At 44.6% G+C, this 15,120-nt stretch overlaps 1 protein-coding gene across 1 annotated transcript; it reads left to right on the top strand.

The window, feature by feature from the left end:
- Positions 1 to 4,375: 4,375 nt before the first annotated feature.
- Positions 4,376 to 13,665, top strand: LOC117252028 (putative G-protein coupled receptor 21). The gene has a single exon (XM_033618665.2). The coding sequence runs from the start codon at positions 5,533 to 5,535 to the stop codon at positions 6,601 to 6,603; it is 1,071 nt and encodes a 356-aa protein (XP_033474556.1). The 5' UTR covers positions 4,376 to 5,532; the 3' UTR covers positions 6,604 to 13,665.
- Positions 13,666 to 15,120: the final 1,455 nt, after the last annotated feature.

Below are 15,120 nucleotides of genomic sequence, written 5' to 3'. Positions count from 1 at the left end.
GGCGCTTGCATTTGCGACTAAAAATAGTTTTGAGTGAGCAAAATAGGCTTAAATCATTCAGCATGCTGTGCGAGCAGCCTACAGATTTCAACCAGCAGCAGAAATGAAAGGCGAATCCCACCGATTGTGGGTTGAACGGGAGTCACAGACACAGACAGTAACGTTAATGTATTCCTGTCAAATACGGCGGCCATCGGCTTACCCGGCGACGGAGAAGTCGGTTCCAATAATATCCTCTTCTTGGCGTCATGACTGCCCAGAAGTACCTGAACAGCCGAGCCAGCCGAACACAGGTATGTGACGTGTCAGAGGAGAAACGAGCCGTTCACATTTCTCTCTTTGTGGCAGTAACGGCCCACAAACCTCACCGCACTTTAGGGACTGTTCTTTACTTATGAAGGGGCCGTCAGGGGAGGAGGGTGGCTGGTTGATTCTTATTTTATTTATTTATCTTATTTTGATCCCCCCTATGTTAATCACTTATTGATGCTGTTTTTGAAGTATGAATAAGTCAATAAGTAATTTATTCCATTGAAATATCATTGATGTATTATAGAAAAGTGATTTATCTTTTTATAAATGACAAAAGGCACATCTGCCTCATTTTCGCTGTGGTATCGTGATACTACACAGAACCATGATATTTTCATTGGTATCGCACAGTGGGTCCCAATTTTGGTACCGTGACAACACTAATCTGGAGGGGGTTCATCTGCAAAAACTAATGAAAAACTAAACAATGATATTCGGTATTCGGCCAAGCGTTTAATATTATTTGGCTTCGGCTTCAAATTTTCATTTCGGTGCATCCCTACTAATTATGACAAAACTTCACACAAATGTCTGACAGGATAACTTGATGAAGTGATGCAATTTTATATCCAAAAGGTCAAAGGTCAGCTTGACGGTGACATCATAATATAATGCATAAAAACTTCTCTGGCCATTATTCAACGTCATATCTCAGGAACAGAAGGGGAGACATTTGGTCAGATACTGAACTGGTGACTCTAATGTTGGGTGTCCATCTTGAAACTGTGCTGATTGTATAGATCTGGATGTATACTATATACTGTAAGAGAAACTTGACTGGTGTGCAGAGGCATACGTCTGTACGCCAGTGCCAAAGGTAGCGCGTACCAGATCCACTCCCTCCATTCCTTTCACAGTAAAAGCACAAGACATATACGCTGCATCACTGTTGAGCAGAATCTATTCAAACCTTTTCCTGAGCAAATGTTGCAGTGCAGTGTTTGATCTGAAATTTTTGCAAGCGAATATTTTGCATTTACATGTTGTTTATTCCTCAAACCTCTAATGTATAAAGGCCTTAAGGGTCCACTTCTTAAAGGAGCCCCCGCTGCCTTATTTGGTGAGTCCTCAGATCTTTCGTTGTTGTAGAGTATGGATGCAAAGATGCTTTGGTGTCGTTATCTGATCAGAGCGGCTTTGCTCACGAGTGCTTTCCTACATTTTTATCGATTAGCTTAGTTTACAGTGATGATGAGACACTCTGCTGCCCGTAAAGACTGTAAATTCTCAGTTTTGTCTGTGGTGCTCCAAATACTGAGAAATATACACATACAGCAACTCCTGAGAAACACCTCATATAAGACACCGTGTCCCCAGCAGCATTTACAACCAGACCATTACCCAAGTACTCACGACATTACAAAGCTTCCAGCACCACCACCACACCAGCACTGAGTAGAAACATGTCTTTGTGTAGTTTTGTGTGGACTGACCCTTTAATAGTTGGATTAGTAATAGTGGATTTGTTGCACACTGACAGTCACTGCAGTCACTGCAGGTGGCATCTGCTGTTCCAGCTGCATTTAAACGAGCAGCAGGTGACTGTGTGTGTGTGTGTGTGTGTGTGTGTGTGTGTGTGTGTGTGTGTAGAGTCTTGTCCTCTCCTTCACACCTTTACCACTTCAGTCTTTGTTCCCCTCTCTCATCTGTTATCTTCCATCTTTTCATCCGTCTCTCCTTTCATTGGACGCTGGCGGCTGCAGGAATTCTCTGCTCCTCATCAAAAGATTTTCCTCACTTTATGCTCCTCTGATGTGTGTGTGTGTGTGTGTGTGTGTGTGTGAGTGTGTGTGTGTGTGTGTGTGTTCCCCGCTGTGTCTCTGAACACGTGTGTGTGTTGCCGTGTCGTTGCATTTGCACGGGTACACTTCTTATGTGAGGGGAAGCCTGCCAGGGAGGGTGTGTGTGCACACGTGGGTGGGCGTGAGCGGTCTCTGTGGAGATGGGAACCTTGCCTGCTGCTCATTGGCTAGCAGATGTGAAGGGGGGAGGGGCTGTCTTGGAGGAGCGGTGAGAGGGTCCATGGAGACGAGGATGGAGCGGATGCAGAGACGTGGGGGACGCACAGTTACAGAGACAGAGAGGGGGGCAAGGATGAGGGGAAGTACAGAGGAGAGGGAGTCACATTTTGACAGGAGCAGGACTGTAATGAATTAAATACTGAAACATGCTTCTGATATACAGCCACAAAATGTAATGATTTTTTGTGTGATTTTATGCGTAATTTTTTTTTTTTTTTTAACTTTTTAATTTAGGTAAGAAAATGTTCTGTTTCAGCAAAATGACATCTTTTATCACATTCATTAAATTTTCTCCCAAACGTGAATCTTTTTTTTTATACAGCACTTAGTTGAAGAAAAATGTCAACGATTTTTTCACATAAAGTGCAGTGCAGTGGAGATACATGGGTGGGAAGCCAGTGAGGGATCACATTGTTATTGCTGCATTAGTGACTCCTGCTGGTGGGTCAGGGTGCCTGCAGACAGCAGTGCGGAACTGGAGGAGAAAAATATAAATATTTAGTGTGTTCGCAAATTGCAAAATGGTGCAGCTAAAGAACTCCAAAAGAATATGATAAAAATGCTTTAAAATGCAGCTACACTACAAAAAAAGTCAAAGAATGACAGTTTACAAAAGTTTGGTATCAGGTAAACTGTCTTTACCAAATTGTGCCAGACTTCATTTTACAGACAGAAGACACAAAGACATAAAGCTCCTTGAGGTGGTCCTGGTAAGCACAGATTTGGTAGTTGGTGGTCGGGGTGGATGGAGGACATACAGAGTGACTCTCTGGTTCATGTCCACACTCCTGCAATTTGGTGAAGGTTAAGAAAAGATCCTGATTTTGGTTAAATCCATCCATCCGTGCATCCATTTTCAGCCGCTTATCTGAAGCAGGGTCGCAGGGGAAGCAGGCTGAGCAAAGTACTCCAGACAACCCTCCTGGGGGACCCCAAGACGTCCCCAGGCCAGATGAGATATGTAATCCCTCCAGCATGTTCTGGGTCTGCCCCGGGTCCTCCTACCAGTGGGACGTGCCTGGAACACCTCTAACAGGAGGCGCCCAGGAGGATCCTGATCAGATGTTGAACCACCTCAACTGACACGAAGGAGCAGCGGCTCTACTCCGAGCTCCCTCCAAATGTCCGAGCTCCTCGCCCTATCTCTAAGGCTGAGCCCAGACACCCCACGGAGGAAACTCATTTCAGCTCCTTGTATCTGTGACCTCATTCTTTCAGTCACTACCCAGAGCTCATGACCATAGCTGAGGGTTGGGACGTAGATGGTCCAGTAAATGGAAAGCTCTGCCTTCTGGCTCAGTTCTCAGACGCTGCACCAAACCGCCGATCCATCTCACGCTCCATTCTACCCTCAATTGTGAACAAGACCCCGAGATACTTGAACTCCTTCGCTTGGGGCAGTAACTCTCTCCCAACCCAGAGGGGACAATCCACCATTTTCCGGCAGAGAACCATGACCTCAGGCTTGGAGGTGCTGACTCTCATCCCAACTGCTTCACACTCAAACTGCCCCAGGTCATGCTGGAGGTCACAGAGTGATGAAGCAAACAGAAACACATCATCTGCAAAAAGCAGAGATGGAATTCTGAGGTTTTGGTTAAATGTTATTTTAAAATGAAGGTGATAATAAAGAAATAATTCTGTAGTCACTACTGGTGGATAGTGTATTGCAAGATTATCTGTTTTGGTGGAATACTAGTGAAATACGCTGACAGGGAATATTTTTGCAACTTGCCAGGATCATTCATTCGCAACATTCCCTTATTAATGTTAATACAAAATGTAATTTGCTCGGCAAAAAGTTTTTCTCAAAAGCGTATTTGCTGTAGACATGTAGATTATATCATGAAATGTTTCCTCAGCTGTGATCAAATCTCATTGTGCAGTTCGGACCTGGTTCACGTTAAAGTGCACTACTGAAATGCTGTTAAAACGGTGTTATGTAACCACCAGTAAACCAAACAAATCCACCCTTACTGGGATATTGTCCTTCACCCAAACTGGTTTTCCTGCAGTAGTGGTGCTGTACGGTGGAAACACGGTGACAGAGGGGCTGAGGGTGAGGAGTGAAGGAGACGGAGGAGGGAGGAAAGGGAGAGTCACAGTGAGTGTGTGAAAGAAAAAAGGGGGGAAAGGCAGGACGAGGGGGCGAGGAGGGGAGGGAACACCAGTGTGTGTATGCGTGTGTGTGTGTGTGTGTGTGTGTGTGAGAGAGAGAGAGAGTGAGCAGGGGGAGGAGAGGGAAGCAGCAGTGGCAGCGCTGCATCATCACTACTGCCACCACAGCAGAGAGGAGAGGCAGTTTACTGCCTGCCTCCCTGGTCTTGCGCTCTCTGTCTCTCTCATACACACACATTCATGCACACACACTCTCTGACACACACACACACACTCTCTCACACACACACTGGAAGTCAGCCGGCTGCCTCTGAGCCTCAGTCGAAGCTCCACGGAGAAGAGATCCCAGTGACATTATCCATCACTTCTGGATGTTCGCCTGCCAGCGCTCCTGCGCCTGTCTCCAGGACTCTTCCTGCTCGAGACGCTGCGTGTGTGTGCTGAAGTGTGTGTGTTCATCCCCTGTCAGTGGACCATGGACGAGGCTGCCACTTCCAGATCTGACGCTGCTTGTTTGGACTGTCTTGCTTTTGTTTGCTGAGACAGCCGTCACTGTCAGTGTGGAGGAGTGTTAACATTGGAGCTGCTGGGAATTCCTCCATTGTTTTTCCCTCCTTTTTCCGTCACAAAGAGCCGAGAAGTGGATGCCTGGATTTTTCGGTGGCTGTGTGCCGGCGCAGAGTGCTTACCTCAGGATTTGCAGTAGAGGGGGGGGGTATGATAAACAGCTGCGAGGGGAGGACGGTGTGCACTGCAGCATCAGACTGGCATCTCTTGTTCTGTGGTGGAGATTTTTTTGTGCTCCTTGAGGTAGCACACATGCACGTATTTCACACCCAGCAGCAGCAGCAGCAAGCTGCGTTCTGCACACACCGATGGATTACTGCTACTTTAAGGACGGGCTCGCCGCCTGCTGAGGGAGAAAAGATGCTGATTTAAGAAGAACCGGAGCGCTCTTTGTTTTGGGAGTAGAAGACGGGACGAGCAACTTCAGGATTAAAACAGAGACTCAGGCGACAGGATGACGGCCGCATTGAGCTGAAACCGCCCCCTCCTGCTCCCTCCCTCCTCCAGTCTAAACATGAACTCTTCCTCCAATGCGAACCAAAGCGGCTCTCCCCCGTTCTGCCTGCTGGGCGCCGTGGGTTACTCCCGCAGCCTGGACACCTGCGTGCTGGAGGTGGTCGTCATCCTCTTCCTCACCATGCTCATCATTGCCGGCAACCTGGTGGTGATCTTCGTCTTCCACTGCGCCCCACTGCTGCACCACCACACCACCAGCCACTTCATCCAGACCATGGCCTACGCCGACCTGCTGGTAGGCGTCAGCTGCCTGGTGCCCTCACTGTCCCTCCTCCACTACCTCCGTGGCCTGAATGAGGAGCTCACCTGCAAGGCGTTTGGCTACATGGTCTCTGTGCTGAAGAGCGTCTCTATGGCGTCACTGGCGTGCATCAGCGTGGATCGCTACATTGCCATCACACGCCCTCTGTCGTATGCCACACTGGTGACGCCGTGCCGGCTGAGGGTGTGCATCGTTCTTATCTGGGTTTACTCTGCTTTGATCTTCCTGCCATCCTTTTTCGGCTGGGGGAAGCCAGGTTACCATGGGGACATATTTCAATGGTGCGCAGACTCATGGAAAACCAACCCGGGGTTCAGCACCTTCATCGTGGCGCTGCTTTATGCACCAGCGGCGCTCACCGTCTGCTTCACCTACGGGAGTATATTTCGGATCTGCCGGCAGCACACGAGGGAGATCACCCAGCGCCATGCCCGCTTCAGCTCGCAAACGGAGGGCGATAAAGGCGAGCGCGGGGATCGCTGCGACGGCTGCACGGACAAACGCTACGCCATGGTGCTGTTCCGCATCACCAGCGTCTTCTACATGCTGTGGATGCCGTACATCCTCTACTTCCTCCTGGAGAGCGCTGGGCTGTATCACCACAAGGTGGCTTCCTTCCTCACGACGTGGTTGGCGATTAGCAACAGCTTCTGTAACTGTGTCATCTATAGCCTCTCCAACAGCGTCTTCCGGAAGGGCCTCGGCCGCCTCTTCAGCCCGCTGTTTCCTGCCTGCCTCAGCTGCGTGGACGCGAAGAAGGCTCCGGCTCCTGTTGTCCCGCGACCAGACCCTCGATGCCAAGTATGAGCCCTGACGACGACAGATTCGGTTTGGTCACTTTGGAGGCATCGGCCCTCTGTGGTTGTGCTGCGCAGCATGACACAGGTCTTTTTGGTCCCACAGTGAGATGTGGCGAGGACCTGCACAGAGCCCGGAGAGGTGCCTGTGCAGATGCCTGTCTGTTGTCTCAAAGGCTGATTTTACGGAGGCTGTGAAGCTTTCTTGAATGCTCCTGAGTGTGATGCTGCTCTTTATCACAAGCTGACGACACGGAGTTAAGAAGTTTGATCCTGATGACGGAAGCGGACTGTCGGAATACAATTCATGTGTCACTTCAGAGGATTTAATAAACACTCCTGCCTGCACTGACTCCACAACTCAGAACCCAGATGCAAAAAAAAAAGGAAAGCACAGTGCGACTTGTGCTGTGTGATCCACCGAAATGCAAAAAATAATTTAGATCTTTTCAAGCCTGACTGAACAATCTGCAAATTATCTTGGTTCTTTCAGGGTAGAATTAGGTGATGCAAAAAAAAAAAAAATGTTAACACTTGAAACAGACTGCTGATCTGTTTCCCTTAGGGAACTTCAGATGCTAATGAGCGTCTGAAAAATCATCCATCTGATAATCAGCCTGTGTGAGAGTGGAAAATGTGTATCAGATGGACGTTAAGCTCATTTCTCAGAGAGAAGATTGAGGTTTCTTTCTGAGCTTGTGTGTGTTTTAGCTGGGTGTTAGTGGGAAGCTCCAAGTATGTTTACACAGTCTCGGGTTTCACATGAAATAGTTGATTTAAGAATTAGCTTTACTTTCTAAGATGGCCGCTGACCCGGGACGTTTTCCTGCCAGCACACGGCGGCGTATCCTCGTCAGAGACAATAAATCATATTTATTTGGAGGGTTGTATTCTGTGTTTCCTCCTCAGGTTTATCAGCAAGTTCTTTGTTAAGCCTCCGGGCTGTTTGCCTTTTGTTCTCAGCTGTACACGACTCTTAAATCACAAGCCACGTAGCGTCTTAAGATAATCACCTCCTGACATGTCGAGTGTTGATAATGAATCTGCTGTCTGCCTTCATGCAAAGACTAACTTCACTGTAGTCTGTTACTTTATTGCTCATATCTGTGTTTCAACCCTCCGGCAGCTGATCGCTGTTCAGATCAGTGTGAAGTGGAGAGGAGTGTTATCGCCGTGCATCACGAGCCCGACCTCACAGTGTAAGAGGGTCAGAGCACTTTCTCTGACAGCCAGTGACCGCGTGTGACTTCATGTAAATACACTTCAGAGTTTAAATATTTAAGCAGCGGCTAACTTGGCCCTTTGGAGGCCCCTGATGTACAAAGTAGATCTCTAGGGTTAGAGATGATTTCGTGGATGAAGTGTTTATGGTTTATAAGATAATTTATTTGTCACAGCCAAGAGGTCTGACGTGCTGCACTTGAGATTAAACCTGTCTTTTTGTAATGATGAGAAGTTTCTTTATAACCTGCAGGAAGGTTTAAAATGTGGAGTTTGGGGTTAATATCACAATGAAATGTGTTTTTCAGAGCGTCTTGCTCCTGAATTTGACGTAGTTGTGGTCGAAAAGGACAAGAAAACAAACAAACAAACTTAACGAGACGATCGTTCAGAAAGAAAACTCAATAACACACTCTAGCTAAAAGTAAATGGACACCAGAGACCACATACGTTTAAAGACGTTCTGTCATTTTGGGCTCTTTTACATCCAGTGATTGTAAATTTCAAAGCAAAGCATACACTGGTATAACAGGCAAAACACAGCAGTTGACCACAATATAATTTTTTTACCATCTAAAAAACATTATGCCATAGAAATGTATATTTCCCATGACAGCTGCATGCAGAAACTTCCAGTAAATTTGAAAACTGAACCGAAAACCAAACAGTTGCTCCACTCTGGTGTTGTTGTTTACTGTGTGCTTCATTTATTTACTGGTGTATCAAAAGGTAGGCTAGGCCAGAACTATTGGTTACTGTCTGTAAAAGTAAAAGCTAACCCCGGATTTATTCTCAGTCTGAAACTAGTTCTGTCCGCTTGGCATTTTGCCTCACTGTATTTGTGTTATTGCAGTGCTGTGTCATAGCTTCCTCTTCAGTGCCTGCTGCTGACGGTCTGGCACCTGGTTTTTATAAAGTCCTGATCTCACCTGTGTGCTGTGCCCAGTAGGGCTGCGTATGGCTACTTAATACCTTTACAGAAATAACCTAGTAGTATCGAAACGTCTTCGGTCAAACGATGCATTCAGTCGTTTTTGCGCTGGGTGCCTGATCCTGGATTGTCGTCTCCAGAGCGGCTCTCTTCCTGGCAAATGGTCAGTACAACGTCTGCCCGCTTAGCATGAGCTAGCACAGCAGCAACAACAGTGAACGTCCAACACTGAGCTGTTAAACGGTTCCAAAAAAACTCACACTGACACCGGAACCGCGTGACTGTCGTTATACCCGTTAATAACTGTTAGGTAATGTTAGCCTTGTGATGCAAACAATTTGCCCAGCATAAAGCTCACACTCCTACAGCTCATATAGTGTGGTTTGGTGAGATGCCACAAAATGTTTAAAAGTATGGCTATACCACAAGCCCATGCTCTCACTGTAAGTGTTCTGATATCCTGATTTTTTTAAACGATACCTTGCCCTTGTGCCCATGAACGTCCTCAATGCAGAAAATAAGACAATCCAGACAGGTCAGTGACTCTGCAGACAAATACACCGCCACACACTGAGAGTGGGTCGTACTGTAAGTGGTGCTCGAGAGGGATTACTTTTGTAAGAGTCTATATTTTTTAGGGAAATCCTGCAGAGCATACCTTCAACAGAGAAAGCTCACATTAATAAACATTTGCTGCCAGCGAGCCAGAAATAGCTAAAATGCTGAAGAACCTGCTGTTCCATTTCCTGCTGGAGAAACCACCAGCTAGGCACGAGAGCTTTATCAAGTCTGGGTTAGCCGTAGCTTAAGAGGCAGTTTTACTTTTTCCTTGATGAACAGACTTCTTGATAATATGACCCCACATTAATAAGGCTGTAGCTAATTCAAGCATGATGGAGTAATGCCTGCTTAACTGGTCTCGCTGAAAATTAAGTCTACAGTGGAGTTCACATGATTTATTGTGGTCAAACTACTTATAAATCCCTGTATACATTACATTTACTGTGTTGGTTTCAAGGTAATTATCAACAGATACTGGGTTGAGAGCTTGAAGAACACGTCTGGTTTGTCTGCACTGAATTATTTTCACACATTTCCTGAACATGGTCCAAATACATAGTGCAGATTTAAGGTGTTATGTTTGTTCTGTGCCAAGAATTTAGAAATGCATCACATCTATCTGTTACACAGTTTCCCAGCCGGCCTGAATATGTTAAACCCTTCAGCTTTTCTGTAGGGTGCCCACAGATACTTGGTCGTACCGTCTATGAAATATGTACGAAATGTGATTTTAAATGTTTTCCTGGCAGGATTTTGATAAACAGACATGAGGAAAATTAAAAGATCTGCATTTGTTGTCATACATGTGTACTGTCACAAGGGCTATCGCTGTAGAATCACAGAAAAAGTCAAGATTGAAAGCTCGTTCTTGACCATGGAAGCCAACCCAGTCACCAGAGAAAATGTATGTTTCTGCAAAACACAGATGCGTTGTATTTCTATGTTATTATGAAGTGGATACATCACATTTTATGTTTTAACAATGCTGTGGTTATATGGTTCAGTTTAGCCACACAAGTCTGTGGGAAAAGGTCATGTTGTGGCCTAAAATACCCAGTTCTGGGTGCACAATCCAATTTGGAAAGGCAGTGATGTCTCAACAGCTCTTTGTGCCACTGTCCCGCTGGAAATAAAAAGCATCCACGTTTGGTGCCTGAAAAGCTGCTGGAAACACAGCAATGAAAAAACAATCTGTTTTGTTTGTTGGTCTTGAACAGTTGTCTGCAGCTTAGGAGGCGATGCTGTCTCCCTCGACATCTCCTCCACCTCCTGATGACAGAGTCAGCTCATACACTGCATCACGTTAGAAATGTTTACGATACATGTGCAGTGTCGGGAAGGTTAGTTTTGAAATTTAATGAGAGATTAATAGTTACCCTGTTAAAAATATAATAAGTAATTTAACTATTTTAACTACTTCATCAAAGTAATGTAACGTATTACATTTGATTACTTTTATTATGTGACTTACTGGGGTTACATTAACTAACCTATAGAGGTTTTGTCAGAATTGATATTGAGCATTTTAATGTTGACAGCAGTAGTGTCAGAGCCTTTTCTGATTTCAGAAGGAAAATATAGTTAAATTCTCGCACTAAAGGAATTATGTCTTACAACACGGTAGTCGGCTGGTCATAGCCAGGCAATGGCAGACTTAAAGAGGTACTTCACTTATTTTTAGAGATGTACTAATACCACTTTTTCCTTACAGATACCGATCCCTGAACCTTAGGTATCTGCCGATACTGAGTACCGATCCAATACCAGCACGTAAAATAAAAATGGATGGGATATGAATTGTTTTATGTCTCAACTCCTAAAACTCTCTGTAAAATATTAAGAAATAAATACATAATAGTAGAATGAATGCCATAAAACTTTTTTTTAAATTGTTATTATCCAGTGTTGACACAGATCAAGACACAGGTTAAAGTGCAGCCACACAATTTGGTAAAAAAGACATTTCAAAGGCTACAGTAGAATGCTTTTTAAACTCTGCTCCGTTTGCGTTTCGTTTGCCTGTAGCGTGCGTATGCGTAATGACATGCGGCATTACGTGGTATCGGATTGGTCATGGGCTGTACTCACCGATACCTGATACCGCATTTTAGGCAGTATCGGAGGCATTTCCGATACTGGTATCTGTACCGGTACAACTCTACTTATTTTCAACCAGCTCTGTGTAAGAACAGTGTGGGTAGTATGTGTCAGTGAACTGTACGAAGCTTCTCTCCATCTAACCACTGCCCAGGTCTCCCTCCTCGCCCACCGGCGAAATTCTGCCAGATGATGTAATTTACGTCATGACACAGATTACGTCATCCAGCGGAGTTTTGCTGGCCCTCGGGCTGTTGCTCAAACTACAGGCTTTACTTGCAAACACAGAGTAAAGCAGAACAAGAGCCGACCCGCCCGCCTCGAACTCAAACCAAAATCTGATCAAACAGTAAAAAAAGGCAGTGCTGGTCGAACATATATAAAGATTGTGTTACTGCACTGCCTGTTTCTCACCAACAGTGTTTTTAGAAACATATTTTAGAGCCGTTTTTAGCTGTAATAGCGAGGATTTGTGAACAGGAAGTGGGCACCACACTGTTTCCTGCACAGTGAAAATGGTGGCTGAAAAATCTGAGATCAAATAGTAAAACTTAGCAGCGATTAAATATAAATTAAGATTCTTTAACTAAGTTGCCCATTTCTCTCCTGAGATGTTTTCAGAAACATGTTTTAGCTCACTGTTTAACTGTCAGAAATCAAGATCATTTTTTGCCAGCCAGCTGATTTGTTTCAAGCTAACGTGTTCGCATTTGTCGCTTACACGGAGGAGCATTTATTAGCCCGGTGCGGCGCACTGCATTCTGGTAGTTGTAGGTTTTTCTCCCTCTTGAGCAAAAGCTTTCTTTTTCTCTGTTTTCTCTGGTTCTTTAGCACCAATGTCAAAAGTATTTGCGTCTTCCTACTGCAGAGGCATCCTAGTTTTATTAAGAGGCCATCTTTACAGCAGTGAAGTACCTCTTTAAGTTGCTCAGAGCAATGCTCATTGATTTTATTGCCAAACTGGAGGCAATGTAAGTTTAGAAAAGAGAACTGATCAAAATGTGCCCGTCCACACAGATCCTTGTAAGCCAGCCTACCCTTGACGGTGTTGTATTTAAATTTGTTTACAGTAGATTACAGTAACATTTGTTTTGTAATTTAGTTACGTAACTGTTGTTAATAAGTTATCCCCCAACACTGTGCATATGAAACTTAGAAATGTAATGTACCTGTGGTTTGTAGAAACATAGCAACATTCTCCTCTGGTGACTGGTGTGCTGAAACAATCACACACTCTTCCTCAGCAGAATTTATTTGTCACTGACTTTTTCAAAAAGTCATTTTATTTCATTGTGACTTTAAATGCAGCTATTTCTTTAAGGTGGTGAGAAACTTTTATTTGTTTTACATTTTCTCTCTAGAGATGCCACATTTCACTGCAGGGGTTCAGGGGTCAGAGGTCAGAGTAAGGTTAGGGGTCAGAGTTTAACGGTAGGACTTTTCCGGTGCAACAGACTCACCAGCTGCTGTCAGGGGAATTGAACCCCCCACCGACCCTGCTGCCTCCACTATGTCCTATTTATATAACGTTTTCTATGTAACGGTATGTGTTATGTAACTGCTATGAAATGTAATTTCCTGCAAAGTGTTGACATGTTTGATCTGTGCTTGATCTGTTGTGAAAGATGCTCCACGGACAGATTTTTTCCTGCATGATTCAGTCTGGATCGATGTTTCTGTCTCATGATGCTACTGAGAGCAACTTACTGACTGTACTTGTTGTCTTAGTATCCTGACTACTGTTGTGTAACACAGATGGCTTATCATGTTTTCTTACGAGGGCAATGAGTTCCTGCTCATGTTAGGAAACCCTCTGGCCGGCCTGTGATCTCCTCCTGTCGCTGCTGTCGGGACGAAATGATGCAAATCTGCGGAAAGTAAAGTTTCATAAAGAGCTTAAAACAAAAACATTTTTATTTGAAGTTACACAATCAGAGTTTGAAGAGCCGAAGCGTCAAAGGTCTCATATAAGGTGCAAATGCCTGAATGAACACTTTAAACATTCGCAGATTTGTGTGATTTTTCCTCGACAGCAGCGCGATGCTGCTCAGCTGTGGGACTCAGTGCAATACAGCTTGCTGGTGTTCCCTCAAACCACAAACCAATCAGTAAAAGCAGAAGAAAAATCTGAATGAAAGGGCTTTCACTATCTTAACTTTGGTTGAGCCGTTTGCTATTCAGCATGTGATCTGAACAAGTTGCTGCAGATTATTGTAAATATGGAGGTGTAACAGTCTGATTAAAAAGAGATGTTGAGTCTGAGTCTGTGTTTTGGATTGATTTGGTACCAAACATCCTCAAAATGCACCTTTAAAATATTCATCATAGAACAGTTGGGAAGGGCTATTTACTTTATTAATCCCTCAACAACTCTGAATACAGCGTGGGAGGGAGACTTGATTCCTTAATTGGGACAGCATGTTGAGCGCTAACCAGCACTAACCAGTGACCATTTTAGGGAGCGGGTGATTTCCTGGCTGGCTTTCACCAATGTAGGTAGTCATGGAGATGCTGCTCTGCATCCACGCTGGATTTGTGTGTGTTACCTGTGGTGTCCGTGACACGTGAAGTCAAAGAGGAAGAGGCAGGGGGTCTCAGTTGTTTGAACGCACATCATGAGCACCTGATTTTTCTTGTTGCTTTCTCATTGTATCACTTCTCCTCACATTTGCAGCTCAGTTACGACTAAAGCAGTAACAGATACTTTATGGCTGTACTTTACTGGTTTGATGCTGCACGCCATCTTATCTTTTTGTATCTGTTTTTCTTTAACGATGCATATCGGCATAAAATTAAACCTTAGCATTCCTTTCTGCAGCCTCAGAGACTACAGAGAAGGAGTGGAAAAAAACAGCAAGTAAAACTAGTTTTGCTTTACGTATATAAACAAGTCTTCTTAGACTTAGGGGAGACTTTCGATCTGTAGAACCTTTTTTAATTATGATATCTTGAGGTGAAAGTTAAATGGACCATTTTGAAAATGCCAGTTGTTACCAAAATTTTGTGTTATTTAGGCCACTTTCCAACAATTTATGCTGACATAATTAGTACCATTGGATGTCTTAAGCCCAGTTCAGACCAAAGATTCACCATGAGACGAGTTGAAAAAGGCAACTACTTGCAATGTGCTGTTCTGCAGGGTTCTACAAAACCTGCTGGTTCACACCAATGCAACTAGATGAGACGGTGTATCATCTCTAGTCAACAACTCTCTGTGCTTCTAATCTGTAACGTTGACAGGAAGTGACCACCATGAGACGGTGTATCATCTCTAGTCAACAACTCTCTGTGCTTCTAATCTGTAACGTTGACAGGAAGTGACCACCATGAGACGGCGTATCATCTCTAGTCAACAACTCTCTGTACTTTCGTTCTGATTTGCAGGTTTTCAGACTTATTTTGTGGCTGAATATAATTTGTAGCTTCTTAAAATCTGAATGAGGATAGTGATAGTGAGATACTGGCTACAGTGATGAAACAAAACCAGCATCAGATGGACTGTATTCATAATCAATACACCACAATAATGTTAATAAACAGCACTGATTCATCAGTCAATGAGAATGTGTGTGTGGGCGGGGCATAAGCACATACAGCCAGCAGCAGCGACCCACCGTCCGACACTGGCACACTGAGGACAGAAACAAGAGGGCTTGACTAGGACGGAGCACTTGCTGCATTAAGCAAACACGCCGTCTGTGGTCATTTTGACTTGAC

This window comes from Epinephelus lanceolatus, chromosome 9 (assembly GCF_041903045.1).
Source record: "Epinephelus lanceolatus isolate andai-2023 chromosome 9, ASM4190304v1, whole genome shotgun sequence".
Taxonomy (NCBI): Eukaryota; Metazoa; Chordata; class Actinopteri; order Perciformes; family Serranidae; genus Epinephelus; species Epinephelus lanceolatus.
This window is presented reverse-complemented; position numbering and strand designations above follow the sequence as displayed.